Source organism: Sceloporus undulatus, chromosome 3, assembly GCF_019175285.1.
Source record: "Sceloporus undulatus isolate JIND9_A2432 ecotype Alabama chromosome 3, SceUnd_v1.1, whole genome shotgun sequence".
In the NCBI taxonomy this organism is placed as follows: domain Eukaryota; kingdom Metazoa; phylum Chordata; class Lepidosauria; order Squamata; family Phrynosomatidae; genus Sceloporus; species Sceloporus undulatus.
This window is the reverse complement of record NC_056524.1, coordinates 251,060,896-251,082,001: the sequence shown is the minus strand read 5'-3', so window position 1 is coordinate 251,082,001 and position 21,106 is coordinate 251,060,896. Positions and strand designations below refer to the sequence as shown.

General features: G+C 39.9%; 1 protein-coding gene across 5 annotated transcripts in view; it reads right to left on the bottom strand.

The window, feature by feature from the left end:
* Positions 1-438: 438 nt before the first annotated feature.
* The window catches only part of LOC121925591, a 78,694-nt gene continuing 58,026 nt past the window's right edge, over positions 439-21,106 (bottom strand). For 4 of the 5 annotated variants that reach the window (XR_006102903.1, XR_006102902.1, XR_006102904.1 and 1 more), the window contains one exon: positions 439-1,853. Coding sequence is in view for 1 of the 5 variants with exons in the window: in XM_042457913.1 (XP_042313847.1) it covers positions 1,596-1,853 (258 nt within the window). In the remaining 4 variants the exon portion in view is untranslated. Of the gene's footprint in view, positions 1,854-6,641; positions 6,925-21,106 lie in introns of those variants that run through there. The other variant, XR_006102906.1, reaches the window with a different exon arrangement.

The following is a 21,106-nucleotide window of genomic DNA, read 5'->3' as shown; positions in this document are numbered from 1 at the left end:
AGGTGAGATGATGAAATCCTTAAGTATGGGTTGAACTATGAGAACCAATCAAAATGGATGTACACGCCCACTGGGTGGAAACTGACTAAGTGGGTGGTGTTTAACGATGGCTATAATAATTGCTATGATTGCCAATGTATTTTGTAGGTAGTTGTGGAGTTTTGTGAGTAGTTTGGAGATTGTAGAGATTGTGATTTGTGAGGGCATTAGTATTTGTTTATAGTAGAATAAAGTAGATCTTTTATATAAGACTACTGAGTTGTCTGGTGTCTTGAAGAAGATACAAGAGCCAGCAGGATCCTGGAGAAGTGTGAAGACTTCTGTGGAAGAAGAGTGAGAAGGCTTGGAGAGTTTGTCAGGGTCTTCAGCCTATTCTCTGAAACTCTGCTGCTTTGGAGAAAAGCATTAACCACTGGCCAAAACTGGTCAGTACCGGTGCATAACAAGGTGGTGAGTTAGAGCCAGAGGTGAAGAGCTACAACTCCCATCATCCCTGACAGATACTAGCCTAGTATCTAGTGGGAGAGAGTCCACAGCCTTGAAGCAGCTACCAAGAAGTCTGTCCCCTGTATTCTTGTGAAACCTATCTGTGTAGGTGGTAGAACCAAGAGAATACCTTCCTCCAATGATCTTAAGGCATGATTAAGGGAGGTATTTGGGTCTCCATCTGCCCCTTTTTCAGCTGGATCGAGGCTGCAGCAACCGCACACTGTGGCCTCAATCCGGCCTTTCCAGGGCATGAAAAGGAGCCAAAAAAGCAGCTCCTTTTTGCACCCTGGAAAGGGTGTGATAGCTATGGCACCATGCCTATACGGCGCTCCTTCGGTGCTGTGTCATCCGGATGCAGCACTGGAGGAGAACCGCGATGCTGCATGCCATGTGGAGTGGTGAGTACCATCATGGCGCCCTAGGGGGCAGAGTCAGGGCTTGCGTCATGTGGATGCAATGCCCCAACTCCACCCCCAGGCCAGCCTTAATGGCTGGTCTGAAGAGCCCCATGGGATTTCAGATAGTCTGTATCTAAATACTTAAGAACAGAGCTCTTGCACCCAGCTACAAGTGTCCAGATGCAGGTAAAATCAATGGTATATAAGTGTGCATAATGAAGCAGAGGATTTCAGCCATAGGGTTGGTCAGTACAGATGGTTGTGGACTAAGGTCCATGTGTTAGAAAAGCCTCTGGGTGACTTTAGAAGCAATTCGTTCTGACAGTTTACAGAAGTCAACCAGACAGTGACCTTCCAGTCTTCTCTGTGTTACTTTGACTTCTTTGTTGCTCTTTACTGCTATAAGAAGAAATGAAGCACTGCCAGAAGGCAACTGAGTTGATAGAAATGAAAGAGAGCTGGGGGAGGCTTCTCTATAGGAAGATGTAGCAGCTGTTACAACTTTAGCAACCAGTTTCACCTGGAGGGTTCTGACCATGTGGAGGTTCATCGACAGACTTTTATGTAAAGACTCATCCACTAAACATTTAATCTCTATTGACCTTCTATGGGCTTAACCCACTGTTTCTTGGAATATTATTGAAGAGGGGGGATAATTTCTTTCACATTGCATTCTGGCATCTTTTATAATATTTTTTGGAAATGGTTTTATTGGTGCAGTTCAGAATCTATCTCACCCTTCATTCTTCCCTTCACATCTCCTGAGGCTAAACATCCATAGCCTTTCTTCTTTTGTATGATCTTACTTCTAGATATTTTATCTCCCTTGCTGTTTCCCTTTCTGTTGCTGTCTTGGTGTTTTCTTCCTTTTTGTGTAAAGTGACTGCAGCTCTGTGCAACTGGCATTCGTGAAGTCTTCCAAACAGTTCTGGATAAGGTTTTAGGCCAAAGGAGATCACTAGCCTGCTGAAAAGATACACAGAAACGCTATATACAAAGGCAAGTAAACAAACATTGCTTCATTACACAGTTCACTACACTCAGCAACTGATAGGCAGTCCCAAGCCTCTTGCCACATACAGTTTTTCATCAGCACTGCAACCCAGAAAAGCCAATAAAATGTGAAAGAGGATTGCTAGGCAAAGTTTTAAGAGTTACAGTCGTGAGGGTCCGCCCCCTCCGATTAGGGGTAAGGTTAAATGTATGGATGACATACTGATTTAGAAATGTGGGGTTCCCCCTCCTGCTCCCCGAGCTTGAGGCTGAAATCAGAAAGCTTGGTAAAAGAAGATTGTTAAAGGTTTGGCGGTACATAAAATAAATCCAGCTTATATTTTCAGAGAGCCCTCTGGCTGTATAAAAAGATGATGACAGTGACAGTAGGGGAAAAATTGCTTATATCTACAATTCTCCATTATTTTCTCATTAACTTGAATTTTAAAGGGAATCATATTAGTGCCTCCAGAGGATGAACTATATAAACAAGAACTACAGATTTATCTGTGCATTAAAAGAAATGCTATGGTAACAGGTTTGATTGTCTCTGCTGCAGTTTAAAATCCTAAAGGATGAATTTATCCTGAGATAATCTCACCCTTGTATCCTTTTCTATATTGTATTTCATACCTTTAATCCTCTAAGGTTATGACTATCTAATAATAACCCTTCCGATTTCCTCTTGTTTTCCATGCTACAGCTAAAAGTATCTCCTTGCAACTCAACTAAAACACATCCGTTAAATTAATTTTACTTTGATTGCCATAAATGTAGTGAATTAGTTTGTAAGATTTACATCTAGAAAATTTATGGAGATTAATCTGTATTGTTACATTGGAAAATGTTGTCTCACCAACTGCCTTAGTTAGAACTATTCTTTAGAGTGTTGCAGTACATCACCAGTCTGTGCCATAAAGAAAATGGTTATCGTATTGGTTATCAGTGGGTTTAGAGATTTGATATACAGAAGCTGATAGGGAACAGAATAAACTCTAAATGAATTAATTGGATTTCAGCTCTTGGGGATTTCTAGTCTGGTAGCTAGGTATATCCAAATACTATTTTCATCGATAAAAATTAAAGGGTTTTGGGGATTTCTCAACTCTTATCGGTGGTATGGCAGAATTAAAAGCAGAAGAGAGATACTTATTTATCATTCAAATGTTAATTTATTCTTACATTTTTTCTGACCATTGTAGGCATTACAAATTTACCCAAACATCATTTTAAGGATGTTTACTTGGGAGTAAATCCTATTTAGTTTAGTAGGATTATTTCTGTTTTGACTAGCTATCTATAAAATTGCATTGTTATCCATATAAACTTGAGCACTGCAATCATGATCATATCTATTCAAGTGCAAATGTCTGTTATTGAGGTTTTAATCTCAGACACAATAATATGGTTGAGTTTGGTGAAGAAAAGACTCCTGTTTAGAGGTAAAACACTCTTTAATTGACTCCCCATCCCCCTCCTCAAAAAAACCTATCATGACTTCTTGCTCACCTTTCTGGAGAAATAAGAATTTCACTTGTTGCTTTATTTACATCCTTTATGTTCTATCTTTCTTCTAAAGAACTCACTGTCTTTAGTTCTTCCTCCCTCCATCTTCTTTTCCCAAAAGATATGATAGGAAGAGACAAAAGTTAAGGTGGATAATACTGACTGACTTTGAGTCCTGCAGGGAGCTTCTTGACCGAGTGCAGATTTCAAACATGATCTTAGGGGTCATTCCCACTTGGAGTATAATCTGTGTTCCGATCTGGCTCCGCTCCATGAAGCGATTCCCAAAGGTCCATCATTCTCACTATGAAAAGGGACCTTTTGTGGAATCACTTTTTTTGCTGGGAATGCTTATCATTCCCATTAGTTGGAGCCAGGGAAGGCAGCAGCCCTTCAACTGGTTGCCCATTCCCCGGGAACCTCTTTGGAAGGCTGTGGCCCCAACCAGACCCTCTCTTTATCTTTCTTTCTTTCTTTTTTCCTTTCTTCGTCCCTCTCTTCTCTTCTCTCCTTTCTTCCTTCCTTCCTTCCTGTTTACCTTCCCTATTTCCTTCCCACTGCCGCCGCTTGCCTTGTGCTGACCACCATGGCAACAGCACCAGAAGCCCCAGTAGCACCAGGCAAGCAGCGGCAGCGGCTTTCCCCTTTAATGGGAGCTTGGTTTGGGCTGCACCCGCACTGCAGAAAAGGGAGCAAGGCAAGGCTGGGGAACCCAGGAGGAGGAGGGCGAGAGACAATTGTGTTTTTTTAAAAAGAAATAAGCGAAAAATCGATCTATTGCTAAAGCAAGTAGTTGCTTTAGCAATATATTGATTTTTCGATTAAAAAATCGATTCTGCTCTGGACTTCCCACTTATTGGGCATGCTTCAGAATTGATTCTTCCCAAAAAAATCCCACTTTCAAACTAGTGTCAGGAAATCCCAGGTTATTTGTGTTTGCCCCACTTCTTTCCTCCTGGAATCGATCCAATGAGGATTGGAAGCTGTTTCAAATGGGAATGAGAGTCATATACCTCAAATCACTCTTTGGAGCAAGTGGGAATGACCCCTTAATTTGACAGTCTAGTTCAAGGTGGGCAAAGTGAAACCACAGGGACACCTGCTGCCCGCAGGTCTGTTTTTGAAGCCTCAACCCCTTCAGAGCCTCACATTTCCTTTTTTTTCTGCCAAAGATGAATTTCATCCCCTGGAAGCTTCCCGGATGGTGAGTACCTTTTCCAATAAATATTTTTTTTAAAAAAAAAAGTTGTAGGTCCCTGCACTGACCAAAACTGAAACTCACTCCATTAAAAAAAAAAAAAACCCAGAAGATGGGCATTTAACTATTAAACCAGAGGTAGGCAGAGAATGCAGAGTAGCAGCCACATCATTGCCTTCTCCTGAATACAAGTATTACCTTCCTGCCCTTTTAAGAAAAGGCTATTTCAGTCCCGCTTCCCCAAAGATTCTGAGGTGAACTAGCCTAAAATGGAGAACCAAAGCTTCTGGAGATTTTTGTGATTCACCACTATATCCCAAACTACTTTTATTTTGAAGGGGGAAGATAAAATATTTTGAAACATCTGCGCGTTATCATACATACAGTCATCCAGCGATATAAAATCCATATGGTTTGCATTCTGTTCAAGGAGTGCAGGCTCAGAAACATTGACACAGAAATTGCACTCGAACAGATTTCTTACACATCCCTACTTATTGTATCCACAGCATTTACAGTGGAGGCCCTTGGCATCTGCTAGGCTTTGGTTCCAGGACCTCCCATGGATACCAAAATCCATGGATGTTCAAGACCCATTATATAAAATTGCACAGTGAAATGGTGTCCCTTATATAAAACAACAAAATTAAATTTTATGTTTTGGGATTTATATAGGTTTTTAATATTTTCAGGCTGTGGATGGTTGAATCTGTGGATATGGAAGGCCAACTGTATATGATTTCCAGGACAGAAGCTAGGCAAATACAGCAATTTTATATCACTTTAATTGCAACAATTACTTCCTTTGGAATTGTGGGATTGGTCATTTAGTGAGATTCTAAATATTTTCTAATGAGCTTCCTTACACTACATCACTAGAGCTGTCTGTAGCAGAAAATTATAAACTTACAGAAGCACAATTCCCAGGATTCCATGCAACAGAACCATGACACTTAAAATGGTATCAGTGTTATACAGTGGACCCTTTTTATTGTTAAACTGACAGTACACAGGGTTGACTGCCCACAGATTGCCATGCCTCATATTATTCAATGGTAGTGTGTGCATGCAGACATGCTGACACATCTGTGCATTTGTTGCCACCATAGAATAATAAAGGGTGAGACTATCCAATTTCCCCCTATCTGTGTGTGGGGGAACAAACTGAACTCCCATGGATGGGAAAGTCAATTGTAATTGTGTGGGTATACCAATTGCTTCATATGAAGAATTGACTGCTGTAAGGATATGCTGTTAGGAGATGTGATGGTTTGAACCAGCAATTGTGGTGTGAGACTATCATAACAAACATGTGGATGAGGCCAATTGTGTGGATCTTTCCAACCCAATTAGTATGTCTCTAAGTGGGAGGACAGCTCCATCCATAAAACTGTACAAGTAGTTTGTTTTAGACCCTGGGCTTAATTAAAATATAAGAAGGTCAACACTCCATTCACACCATCAGCTACCTGTGGGAAGTATGCCAGCAGCATAATTTGGATTGTTAAATTTCAGCATCTGGTCCTGATTCCAGGTCTTCAGATGAAGGAGTAAAAGTCTCAAAACAAGAGAGCTGCCTTAAAAAGACTCCATATATTTCCTCATTTGTTGAACAAGCATTTGTTAAAATTCTGCTGGTGACATACACAGGTGTAACTTACACTATGCACACATAACTGTGTTTCATACAGCGTTCAACAATTATGACCACCTGAAACTCTATCAATGGATATTCATGCTGTCCTGAAATGATGTAGAATCTCAGCCTTGGTATTTTTGTGTGTGCACACACATAAAACCAAAAATGAGTGGTATACTTGCTGCAGCTGAGGTTGATGCTCCCCTTGCCACATGTCACATCCAGGCTTATGAAACATTTCAGAAATTGATTTTTGCCAGTTTCTACTGAACAAATTAGAAGTTACTGTATTTAAGTGGTTTTGCAAGATAGCACTAATAAAGCAGTAGGATAATTTCATTTATCATCTAATATTCCTCTTTCCTCTGCTTGATTTCTCTGGAATCTCTGTCCTGGAAACCATCACTGTGTTACTTACCTCCATCTTTACTTGCCATCACATGGGCAAGTTAATCCTGTAATTGGTTTTGCTGTGCCTGCTGGAAAATAGAGCTGCTGAGCACACACACAAAAGAACTTATACAGAATAGAAATCCCAACATTCTCTTCAGCCCCATTACAGTGGTGGAAGTCTTCCAGATAATCCAAAAGTTGTTTGTAAACTATGTCAAGAGAGCACCAATCCAGACAAGGGGCTCTTTCACATTTTCACAGATGCTGTTTCCTTTGCCTCATGTAGTCTGGCACAGGTGATTACAGCCTTTCCCAATTCCACTTGTGGTTATTGCATTGTTTATTACAGATACACATATGCAGCCCAACACCAAAAACAAGAGATAGACAAACAACAGGCATGAGAAAAGATGCTTAGCCAGTTTACAGTTTTTTCATCTTATTTTATTTCCATTTTATGCTTCTGTTTCTGGTTAAAAGTCATGAAGAATATTCTGATAAAGGCCTTGTGATGAATGGGAGAGATAGAATCATAGAATTACAGAGCTGGAAGAGACCACAGGGGCCACTGAGTCCAATGCCGTTCCAAGCAGGAACACCAATCAAAGCACCCCCAACAGACTGCCATCCAGCCTCTGTTTAAAAACCTTCAAAAGAGGAGACTCCACCATACTCTACGGCAACATATTCCACTGTTGAACAGCTCTAACCATCATGATGTTCCTCCTGAGCTTTATTTAGAATCTCTTTTTCTGTAGTTTGAATCCATTGCTCCTTGTCCTAGGCTCTGGAGCCATGGAAAAAAAGCCTGTTCCCTCTTCAATATGACAGCCCTTCAGATATTTAAAAATGACTATCATGTCCCCTCTTAACCTTCTTTTCATCAGATTAAACATTCCCATATTCCTAAGCCACTCTTCATAGGGCATGGCTTCCAGTGAAGCCTTCATCCATCCCCATGTTCATCTTAAGAGGCAGCTGCAATGTTTTTGTTTTTGTTTTTGTTGTTGCAAAGTGTAGACCTTTCTATTTTAAGTCAAACACACCATCTCTATTTTCACCCCAAAGCAGCACAATACAGTTGAGCTGGGGTGCATGTGTCCTGAAGGCCAGATCTTGCCCACTCATGCATTTATTAAACTCCTCACCTCTATGTACAGACACGATAAAGCAAGCTTGCTGAACTCCTTTTTAGAAAGCTGTTTCATATCTACCCAGCTTCACTATCATCTGGATCATCCGTCTAGCTGGAAATTTCTTTTTGGCAGTGTTGACAATGAGAATGGTGAAAGGAGGCCGGAGAAACACAAACTCTGGGTGTTGGGTTGCAGCTGTGTTCCTGCAATAAACAATGCAATAAACACAAGTGGAACTGGGAAAGGCTCTAGTTACCTGTGCAAGACTACACAAGGCAAAGGAATAAGCATCTGCCTCCAGTATCCAGGCACAGATAAACAGGAAAAGAGAGGAAAAAATGGGAGAATGGATAACTCTTCCTAAGCATTTTTTGAGAGCTAGAGTGACATAGTGGTTTGAATGTTGGACTATGACTCTGGAGACCAGGGTTCGATTCTCAGCTCAGCCATGAAACCCATTGGGGGACCTTGGGCAAGTCATATGCTGACAAACTTCTTATGAACAAATCTTGCCAAAAAAACCTTCATGATAGGTTCGCCTTGGGCTCACCATAATTTGGAAATGAGGTGAAGGTACAGAACAACAACAAAGCATTGCTTAGAAGCATAGATGTATAAATTTAGTCAGCAAAATGGAAAACCTCAAGAAAAATGGAATTTGGTAAAAAGAAAAAAAATTACTCTCTTGGTGCGTTTTATAAGAATCAAATGATTTCAAACTTCAAAATGTTTTGCATTGCTTATGCAAGGTGTAACCAAACTGCTAGTTTCCTTTCACATGCTAATGTCGCACTGTTACTGTTGATTTAAAAATCTGCAAAAACATGTTGAAATATTATTTTTGTACTACAGGAAGCTCTCTCTGTATTTACCCATGTTATTTCTGCCCCTGAGGGACACCAGTCCTCATGATGCCACTGTCATCTCAACGTTTGCTCTCAAGCAAGTTTAGTTCTTCAAATTACACTTCCCCCCATTTTGAAGTAACAGTATTTTACTCATCTGGTAATTTGTATTATTCACTTAATAGTTGGTATTTGGGGGGATCTGTCATGATATTTGCTATTCCCAGTGCAATCATTCTGTATATTTTGATACTTGCTTGTTCAATAAAAAAAAATCCCCTTGGAAATAACTCTGTGTGAGTGTGGATTACCAAAACCAACTTGCTTAAACACACTATTGCCAAAGTTCAAAGGTTTCTTACAACTGTGTATTCTCTGGACTTGCATGAGTTCATACATCTGCCTATTTTACTTTTCTTCTTTTTTTCTCTTTCTTGAGCGCACACCTGGGGCCCTTTCACACAACACAGTTACAGCACTATGATCCCAGGATGACTGCAATGCTTCCATACTATGATAACATTTCTGGCTGGGGCACACCGTTCATGAATTGGGCTGTTGCAAAGTTCAGAAGGAAGGGAGATGGCAGAGTTCTTGAAGTCAAGGCACTTTGGGACAGTTATCTTCAATAACTATCCTGCCCTAGCATGGAACAGGCAGTTTGGAACTAGCTATGTCCAAGTCACCTTTTTCATTTTCACATTTCCCACATCTTCTCCTGCTTCTTTTCTTTGTTGTTACTGCTTCTATTGCCTCCACACTCCACGTATTGCCTCCATAATGACAACTGTGGGGCATGACAACAGTGGTGCAACAGGATCGTGACCTCTCTTTTCCACTGATGAGTTCAGTCTTCAGTGAGCTATATTAAGATTTATTTATTTATCAGCTACCTTTGCTCCATTGAGCTCATGGTGATTGGCATAGTTCTCTTTTTCTTCTTCTATTTCATTTCACAACAACCCTCCAAGTAGTACATAGAGAGATCTTGTAGCACCTTTGAGACTAATTGGAAAAAAAAAGAAATTGACAGCATGAGTTTTTGTAGACTTCAGCCTACTTCTTCAGACTGAAGTCTCAGACTGAAGTAAATTAAATCTCATGCTGTCAATTTCTTTCTTTCAGTTAATCTCAAAGGTGCTACAAGATCTCTCTATATATTGATTCTACAGACTAACCTGGCTAAACCTCTAAGTAGATCAGGTGAGAGAGAGAGAGAGAGAGATGTTCCTGGCCTAAGGTCACTTTGGGAGTTGCATGATTCAAAGGGGATGAGAATTTCAATTTTCCAAAATCCAGGTCAGCACTAACCATTGCAGCAAATTGGCCTGCAAAGTTTCCCCTGTAGAGTTTTCTTTCTAAATATTTGTATTGTTCTATTAATGCTATGGTTCTTACAAGCCTGATGATACATCCCTCTTCTCTGTGGATGATGGTGCCATTTTGTTACATAAGAATAAGCTGTTGGAGAATTGAGTTTACTATTATATGATATGAAGTCATATTCTTCAGCAGTTGGAACACCCAAAGTTTCCAGCAATCTAAGTGTCTTTATTATATAAACTACCCAATTCAGGCATAAATCAGTACTCAATTAGATTATACACAGAGACAGAGAAGCCTTATTAAAAGGAAATGGTTTTTCTGTGTTTAAGACAGATCCTAGGGCCCTAGAAGGCTCATGAAGGCCTGGCACATTCTATAAAGGGTTTATTTTTGTCTGTTTTCCAGGGTCTAAATTGGCTCTGTGCACACCCCTACCTGTCAGTAATGAGCAGCTATTTCCAGGTGTCACGAGCTCCCACCTCTTGAGGCCAAGCCTTGAACGAATTGCTGTAATTATCTCACAACAACACAGAATATAACAATGGTAACTTATGAGCTACAATGGAAAGCAATTGTCAGTAGGAGTAGGGATTTCCGACTGGTACGTATGCACAAATGACCATTTTCATATGGAAATGATAGGGTCTGTAAAGGTAAAAACACAAGATGTTCACAGTTATTACAGAAATGGTAAGTGGAACCTTCTGAAAACTCTCTCTCTTAAGTATTTCTGCACAGAGAGAGAGAGAGAGAGGGAGGGAGAGATCTAACCTGATTTTCTGTAAACTCTGCAGTTTAACTTGGAATTTAAGGACAGAACTACAGGTTTTCAGGGCAAAGCTGAAATCAAAACCAGCATGACAACTTCTAATTCTTCCTTTTGTTTGTACCATATTGAATTAATACACATTGTGGCAACATTACATGCTGGTCTTAATCCTTATGTTAGTTCTGATTAGAGCAGGTCTATTGAATCCATAGGATCAATAAGAATAAACCATCGATTGAATGGTTTCCCTCTAGTTCAGACTCACCAGCAAGATGCCAGCTAATATTGTGTGTGGAGAGAGAGAGAGAGAGAGAGAGAATAAATATATATTGAATATAGCCTGCAATCTATTATGATGGTTTATAGATGTTTGAAATTAACATAGTTGATACAATATAGTACAATATAATGTACTGTACAGTATTTTATTATTTTGTATCACAGTACTGTAACACATACCTTCCAACAATGGCTTGAACAATCCTCACTTTAGTGTTCAGTGTCATGCAATCTTGCCTATAATCTTGTCCAGTTCTTTCATAGCTACCCTGTCCATTCCTAGTCTTCTTCTGATTTCTTGGCTGCAATCTCTGTTCTAAACAATATTCAACTAAAATTTTGAATATAGGAACTCTTTGACTTTTTCAATTTTCTTATTGTCTAGGATGAATTCTTAAGTATTTTTCACAGTATTTTTTTTAAATGTTCAGTATTAAGCCTACTTTGACACTCTCCTTCTTGAACTTCTTCAGTAATTGCTCCAGGTCTTTGTTTGTTTCTGCTAGTAGTAATGTGTCATCTCTGTATCTTAGTCTGGTATTGTTCCTTCCTCCTATCTTCACTCCTCCTGTCTCTGAATCCAAGCCTGCTTTACATATGATATTTTCTGCATATAGGTGGAATAAATAGGGTGATAGTATGCAAGATTGCTTGACTTTTTAAAAAAATCTGCTTGCCACCTGACCAAAATTTGTGTTTGCTCTCTCCCTCACCATCTCCCCAACTTATTATTTTATCCAACTTGCTTGCTTTCTGTCATCCATGCACATGGACATAAAAATGACTTCATCTGTATTCTAGCAATGGATATCCCAATTTGTCCTGACTTGCCAGCTCATTAAAAGTCCCTAAATATGAAGTCATATAAGAAAGCTGACTCCTTTGAAACAGGATATTTAAATGCAGGCTGACAAACATTCCAGCAGACCGGCAGCATCTACAAGTTCCTAAGTGACCTTTCTCTACATTCTGCATGCTCAGTTTTAGAAGCATAATCTTTGTTTATTTCCTCACAGATGTCTTAATTAAAGGCCACCATAACATCTATCTACTACAAAATAAATTCAGGACATAATTTAAATGCTGCACATCAAATGTTCATTGTACAGCTACCAGGGAAAGGAACAGCAAAAGTAACATTTCTACCAAGGACACCAAAAGTAGCAATGCAAAGAACCTTGAGATTATAGGTGGCCATAATTTGAACATGACCCAGCAATGTGATGCTGCAGCAAAGAAGGTAAATAATATTTTAGCCTGCATTAAGAGAACCATAGTTTTCAAGACAAGACAAGTAATAGTCTCATTGAATCCAGCACAAATTAGGCTTCATGTGGAGTACTGCATTAACTTCTAGGCACTTCACTTTAGGAAAGGTATAGATGTTACCCAAAAAGGTTGGGCTGGGACTGAGATTCCTCACCAACTGTTTCAGCATCTCCTTAAAAGTTGGTGGAACTATTTAGCTCATAGGAGGCTTGTGAGAGGTTGGTAACCTAAGGGCCCATTTTCATCTACATATACCAGCAGTAACTGTGAGAGGACTTCAAGTTAAATGAATAAAGAAGTTTTTATTTAGAAATATGCAAGTGTGCAACCAAATACACATTATCAATTCAAGCAGAATATGGAAACCGGATAGCGGAGACTTAGGGTTGTAAAGAGAGTGATATTTACTAGTTCTGAAGAGGAATCCATGGAAAGGAGGCTTTGGCTTAGGCAATGTCTGAAGATAACTGAAGATAATATGGGAAGAGGAGACTCTGGATGGTTGGGCAGAGCTCCACTGGTTGCTCACTGCAGTTGCAAACTGGACATGTGCAGGGTGGATATTTAAATCCTGTTTCATGCCCTCATTGTGTACTTAACACTCCCACATGAAATACAAAGAATCTGAGTGCTTTCTCATGGAATTGACAAAATGGGTAATTTTTGTAGATGGTCTTAAATTTTCATTGACAAAATAACTATTGTATATATGACAATCACAAAGGAACTTGGCTGGGAACATGACATAGAGTCGGCAGGAGTTATGTAACTTTATTGCATTGGCCCTGGAATGGGCCTGTAGTGTTCCAAAATGGAATGTTCTGGGGACGGGAGGCGGTGGGGAATGGATTTTACCGCACAGCAAGAACGCTGCTGCCGCCGCTGACTATCCCCATCCTGTTCCAGATGCATCCCAGAGGGGGCGATTTTCGGGAACGCTTGAGAAGCGTTCCCAGAAATTGCCCCCCAGAGAACACAGCGAGAACGGGATGGGGATGTTTGGTGGCAGCGGCAGCAGCACCGTTCTCACTGTGCAATAAAATGATAAGTACTGACATAAAAGAAAATATATACAAATCCATGTATAGGTGGTACCTTACCCCATATAAACTAGTGAAAATGTTTAAACAAAATAAAAATGTTTGCTGGAAATGTAAGAAGGAGGTAGGTAGTTATCTACACATGTGGTGGAACTGCCCGATTGTAAAACAATTCTGGAAAACTATACATATAGAAATGAAGAAAATCTTTGGACTGGAGGGAGGACCAACCATTAAATTCTGCTCAATATATTCGATGCCTCAAAATATTGGGAAAAAATAAATGAAAATTTTTTACTGTTTGCTTTGGCCACAGCTAGAATGACATTCGTGAGGAATTGGAAGAAAGAAGAATGCCCAAGAATTGAAGATTGGAGGTGGAAGATGTTAGATTTATATGAGATGGATAAGCTGACATATTTGGTTAAAGATAGAAACTTGGAAGAGTTTTACGAGGAATGGGAAATATGGAAGAATTATTTGAAAAACTTGAAGGAAGATAAGATGTACCCTATTATAGAGATGTAATAGGATGAATTTGAAATAGAAACAGAATGGATGTTGTTGAGATAAAGATAATCAATTTCTATTCTTTTTTCCCCCAATGTGTATTGTTATTGATATTTTGGATAGGATTATAATTAAAAGGATTAAAATAATAAAGACTAGATTAAATTAAGATAGATTGAGGCAATTTAGATGCGATAAGATGATGATAAGAGGACAATATATCAGGGAAAAGTAACATATGTTAATGTTGTTCCAATGGGAGAGAAAAATCACAATGATAATTTGAAGAATTCAACAGGATCAATATAATTGAGTAGAGTTCAGTTAGAATTAAAAAGGTAGATAGTATGATTGATATTAGTCAGTAACCAAGGAAGTCATCATGTATGTAAAGAAGTTAAATATAAAGATTTTATATGATGTATTGGATTATATTTTATATAATGATAGTATATGTTTGTTTTGATATCTTTTTAAAATGCTTAATAAAATTTTGAATAAAATATTTTTTTAAAAATGCGTTCCCCACCGCCTCCCGTCTCTAGAACGTTCCGTTTTGAAATGCTACAGGCCCCTTCCAGGGCCAGTGCAATAAAATTCTTGGTCTAACTTGCTTTGTGCAATGGGATCTACTTTGTCTACAGTGTAAGATGATATGTAGAAAGCCTGGGGGGAGTTTGGAGTGATCAACAAACACATTTAACTTTTATCTTGGTATTACCTGGGTCCTTCACATGGGTTCAGGTCAATGTGTTGTTACTGTAGGAAAGCTTCCTGGCACTTCAAAGGTCATTGTGACCTCTTAAGACAGGCCTGGCTCCAGATATGGGGGAAAAGTCCTCACTTACAATGCGGAGGGTGCCAGGTATGCTAACATAGAGCAGATTCAAAGAAGGGCAACAAGGATGCTGACAGTTACGGAGAAAGGTACAATTGATGAAAGGTTGAAGGAGCTGGGCATGTTCAACCTGGTGAAGAGAAGACTAAAGGATGACATGACTGCACTCTTTAAATATCTAAAGAGCTGACACAGAAAGGAGGGTGTACGTTTGTTCTCTGCTACCTCAGAGGGTAAGACCAAGTCTAATGGTTTTAAGTTTCAGGATGGTAATTAGATTGGGTACAGAATACTTTAGAGACTGATGCTGTCCCCAAAGGGAACTGTCCACTTGCTAAGAACATAAAGAGAGACCCTTTTATATATCCCACTTATGATAGAGAAGTTATTGAAGTTAACAAGAGAAATAGCCAACTCACTTTACCCTGTGACTTAGGTAGCCCATTCTCTACCTAATTCACTAGGGTTTGTGAAGCCATTTATATTCTTGCAGGCTTTTGCTTGCTAAATGTTTGTTCTGTTTCTAGGTTGTTTTATCAATAATTTCTGTCTCTGTATATTTTTTATATATTTTACTGAGTGTGTGGTTTTATATTGTCGTTTTAAATTGCTAAGAGCTGCTCGGAGCAGTTCATGGGAGCTGGAAGGGCAGATATATATATATATATTTTTCTACAAAGAAAATAAATATTACATTCCTAAATGCAGAAATTTGATCTAGAGAGTCTCATCTGCAGAGACCAATATCTTGCAGCTCTGTAGGGCACCCACTCTAGCCCTTTTCCATCTTGAATTTCCCATGGTGTCATCTTCTGTAATCATAGCTTAGTAAATGCTATCTCCATGCAACTTATGGCTGCTTTAGTCCATTCAGAAACCAAGTGCTCCTATTCCAGCTCTATTGTGAATGGGGAAATGTTACAAATGATTTTTAAAAATAGAAAAATAAGGGGGGAAAGAACCTTTCTTAAAGGCAAATTCCTTCCGTCAGAGATACCTTAACAACCTTTAATGTTTAGATGTTCTGCCCTATGCTGAAATCAGAAATGATGTTAGTAATTTTTAAAAAAAATGTTGTGTTATTTTATTCACTGGAAAGCAAGGTGTCTGTGTAGTGGTTTGAGCATTGGACTATGAATCTGGAGAACAGGGTTTTAATACTTGCTCAGCCATTGAAATGGTTAGGTGACTTGATGCACACAACAACAGCATGTGTGTGTGTGTGCATGCACACATACACATTGCTTAATGTGTGTGTAGTACTGATAGTAGTATGTTTGTGTACACACACATACAGATAGAGAGGTTGAGTGTTTTATCCGAAATGCTTGGAACCAAAATAATTTTGAATTTTGGTATATTTGTATATACATAAGGAAATATCTTGGAGATGGGACCCAATTCTAAATATGAAATTTATTTATGTTTCCTATACAACCTATACACATAGCCTGAAGGTAATTTTGTCCATATCATTTTTAATAATTTGTGCATGAAACAAGGTTTCTGTACACTTAACCATCAGAAAGCAAAGGAATCATACTTCAGTCACCCATTTGAATGATTTTGGAATATTTCTGATTTGAGAATTCCACATAAGGGATTTTTAACCTGTATATACATTTTATTAAACCATTAACAAAGTTAAAACATTTAAAAATTAATTGAAAGACAGAATATAAATAAACAGAAAAACAGCACACCATTAAAAACCCATCACATTAAATTCCTAAAAGCTTGGTAGAGTAAGAAAACTAAGAGAACAAGAAAGGAATATCCAAACTCCCCAGACATGGAGTTCCAAAGTCTGAAAGCAGCAACAAAGAAGGCTATCTCTTTTAAAATTTTATTTTTATTATTTTAAAAATAATTTTGACTGTTCTGCAGGAGAGGAGACAGTGTCTTCTATACCAATTTTTACCTAATATTTAACCTGGGTTGGAGAGGATCGCAGCATAGAGGACAGGCAAGAACTATGTTCTCCCTACAAGATGCATGATTCCTGCCCCAGTGTTAAAAGGCAGGTATGTGAAGCTTTTTCTTTTGTCACAAATGTCAAAACACTTGATGAGGAAACACCAAATGTGCAAACAATTGTTGCATATGTACCCGATATGTGTATAGTTACACAAGTGCATCCTGAGCCATGGTTTATAATGGTTTATTTCTTTTCAGAAAATAATTACAGTATTAGCTTCATTTACATTAATCATTATTAATGAGATGGTTGTCACCTTGAAATGAAGCCAATAAATATTAACTGTATTGCAGGTATATATTTGTGACAAGGAGTGTTAGGAAGAAAAATATTCTTTAGTTATCAAACTAATTGCTATTTGGTCTTTCAATCCTTTCAGAAAGCAGTAACAAGATGTAGGAGGCAGGCATATTAAAATATAGCCAGGACAGCAGCTTTTGAAGAAAGCTAATAATGCAATAATAATTAACATTTAATGTTTGCTTCAATCAAACTAAGAGAAGCCATATTTTCAAGCTAAGTCCTGTGAAATTAGTGACCAGCTTTTGAGCATCAACATTTCAGTTGCTGTAACAATTGCACTCCAATGTGCAATTATTTCCAGGAAATTGCTGACACAAAGAGCTAAGCAATATATCAACGAACCACCGTCATATCAGCCTGTGATGGCTTACTTATATTTCTGAAGTGCTTTTGTGAGTTAGAAAATCAGTACAAAGCTTCCAAATTTTTCCAGTGGTTTTGCCCATTAACTAGCCCATATAATTCAGCTACAACATAGTAGAATGTATGCACATTTAGGGCCTTACCACAAGAGCCTCCTCTTTTGCTACAATTACGTTCTTTTAAAATGCTGTTCAAGTGGGATTGCTTTCTTTACTACCGCACTTTCATAACCATTGCAGGATTGGAGAATCTAATAGTGTTAAAGCGCTCTCACAAAGTGGCCACATTGAATAAATGTCAGTGAATGGGTGGAGACTGGGGGGAGCACACACTTGATCATATAAACACACACACTCCTCACCTAAGGCGGTGGCTGGCCAGAGAGGAGGAGCAGGGGTATATATGGGTGGAGGAGGGGTCCTTCCTCTGCATTATTTCCCTAACTGGGATTCATGGTGAGGCTCTGAAGGGCATGAGGGATGAAGAAGGCAGGCCATCAGGATCCACATGGTGGGAGAGGCTGGCTCAACTGCAAAACCTCAGGCCCTGGCTCCAATTCCCAACATGCCTCCTTTTCCTTTTTTGCTGCTGCCTCAGGCTTTCTGCCATGCCATGCTGTTCCTGCAGGTTGGAGAGGTGTATATACCTCACCCACATATCAAGGTAGTCTTGTAGTGGCCAAAAATTAAATGGGGTTCTGCTTTTTTGACCAAGTCTAGTTTCTGACAGTGTTGTGGTCCCTTAACCCAACAGATAAGAGGGGACTTCCTGCAAAAGTGCAAATGAAGTTTCACACATAAATCACACTGGGACATGAGTGGAAAAGAAGGTCAAATATATATATATATATATGGTAAAAATAATTGCTTTTAAAACCATCTCCCACGTAATAACACAGTAGCAATAATGCCATGCAGTAGGACAAATATTGGGTGCTGTTATACAAATGCAATTCCACTTTACTTGTCTTCTATGATAAGCTCCATAGTTAGTTTCTGATTTTGGTTTTTTTTAAAAGAAATTTGTTGTGAGTTTATTGAAATCATGAATACTGGATGTACACAGATAATTGATTCTTTTGAAATCAATAAAACAACCCTTCCCAAATGGAGAATAACTTTCTTTTTGTAGAAAATAGGATATCTATGTCTATATCATACCCCCAATATTTCACATATGAAAACTAAAGCATATGTAGCCAAGCAATATCAAAGTTTGATTAATATGGCAAAATGTAATAATGAGGAAGAACATATAGTCTAGGAGAAGCTGCAGTAGTTTTAGTTGTCTGTGCCTACTGGAAAGGACAAGACTCCATTCCCCTCCTCTGCTCTTCTGTCTGCTTAGTCAACTGAATGCAAGCTATTTTTGTACCTTCAACTCAGCTTGCAGGAACTAAAGTAAAATGAATACAAAAGGGACAAGTAGGAGGAGAGGAAGAGAGAAACCGGGGCATTGTAAAACTAGGGTTGTCACAACCCGGCTGCAACTGGGATTTTCCTGGTTTTGGCGGCCCCAGGCCCCTCCCGTCACGGGTGCCGCCAAAAACCGGGACAACTCCGGTTGCAGCCGGGTTACCGCGGCCCGTGGGGCCTTGCTGCCCTCCTCCTCCTCGGGGAAGCAGGAGGAAGAGGAGGGCAGCGAGGCCTGGGGCGGAGGAGGTGAAGGTGGAGGCGGCGCCTCCCCACCTGCCCGGCCACCCACCTCCTCCTCCTCCGCCCCCTCTTCCCCAGGCCGCGCGGCCACACGGAGGAAGCAAAGTGGAGGCAGCGCCTCCTGCGCGCTCGCGCGCAACCCTCCCTGCCTCCCCGCGTGCCTGCGCCACCTTCCCCTGCCTCCCCGCATGCCCGTGCCACCCGCCTCCTCCTCCTTCGCCCCCTCCGTTCCAGGCCGCGTGGAGGAGGTGAAGGTGGAGGTGGTGCCTTGCGCGTGACCACGCCACCCACCTCCTCCTCCTCCACCCCCTCTGCCCCAGGCCATGCGGCGAATGGAGGAGGGGGAGAAGGAGGAAAAGGAGGAGGGGGAGGAAAAGGAGGAGGAGGGGGAGGAGAAGAAAGAGGAGGAAGAGGTGGAGAGTGAGTGGCCAGAGGCCTCAAGGTGGTTTTTTTTTGGGGGGGTGCTTTTAATGCTAACAAGTCTCCCTTGTTTTGACAATGATAGTGTGGTGGTGGTGATGATGATGATGATGATGATATGAGTCTGCTTGAGAGGCATGCAGGCACTGTTTCAGAAGCCAAGAGAGTGTCATCTTCCAAAGTGTGTTTTGGGTGCTTTTAATGCTAACAAGTCTCCTTTGTTTTGACAGTGATAGTGTGATGATGATGATGATGATGATGATGATGATGCTGATGATGATATGAGTCAGCTTGAGAGGCATGCAGGCACTGTTTCAGAAGCCGAGAGAGTGTGACTTTCCAAAATGCGTTTTCTGTGTGTTTTTGGTTCTTTAATGGTGATATTGATATCAGCAAGCCTCTGACGCATGGCCAGTGTAACTTGCTGTGATTTTTACAATCTCATGCGCAGTGAAGAAAAACCAAAGTCCTTTGACCAAGTACACACTTCTGAGAAGTACACTTGGTGCAAGAACGGTGAAACCATTTGGACATGTTCAATATGCATAGCCATGTTAAACCATGCTAAGTGTTAAACCCAAGGGGTTTGTTTATGGAATAAGCCTCTGAAATATGCAAGAGGTCATGTTAAGTAAAGCCATGTGAAATGCCCAAATGTGCTGCTGTGTATGTTTTGGAATGCAGGTTGGGAGTGTTTGGCCAGAAAGGGAGGTACATTTCTGCCATCTGTCTAGAAATAATGCCAAAATGTCCTCCATTTTGATCATGCCTAAGAAACATGCATTTATATTAACATTTTTTTAAAAATCATCATTTTTTTCGCGTGTCCTCCATTTAAAAAAAATGTGTCCTACATTTGAAAATGTTGTCCTACATTTGTCCTGGTTTGGAGGTCCTGACTTATGGCGACCCTATGTAAAACCAGCTCGAAAAGTTGGACAATAGAAGATTAACTGAGACTGGCCATGCCAAATGGGGACAGTATGCTATATACATGTAATTTTAGGGAAGCTTCTCAAAATATGCAGTCTTGTGCATGATTATATAGGAGTAAATTCAGCTGAAAATGCTGACTGGAATTTTTTGTGAGGAGGAGTGAGGGAGTCTTGGCTTGGTTTGCTGTACCTGTCGCTGGCTTGCCAATTGCCTGCCTGCTTTGCCCTCTTTCTTGTCAGATTGTCTTGGCTCTTCTTCAGACTTCAAGGTGGTTGGATCACCTGGAGGTATCTCTTCTTCTAGGCACCCAGGTTAATTGGGTTAATTGACTCTCTCTCTCTCTCTCTCTCTCTATATATATATATATATATGCACACACACACACACACATACAGACTGACATATATACACACATTATACACACACACATTTATACAGACACATATACACTTACATATACATATATATATATATATACACCCACAAACACAGTCAAACACACACACATGTCACAACAAACTACAATTCTTAGAATCCCCTGGTTTGACAAGGGAATTGCCTCCACGATTCCAGATCACAGCCCCAGAGAAAGAGTCTACAGTATATCAGTGTTGCCAACTTAAGTCCACTTCTTCAGGTGCATTTGGATTTAATAATGATAATAATAACAATGGTGATGATGATAGTGAGATCTTGTAGCACCTTTAAGACTCACTGAAAGAAAAGTTGGCAGCATGAGCTTTCCTAGACTTAAGCATACTTCCTCAGATTAGGGTTGCCATAACCCGGCGGCCCCCGTGACAATCACGGTTTTGGGGGGCCC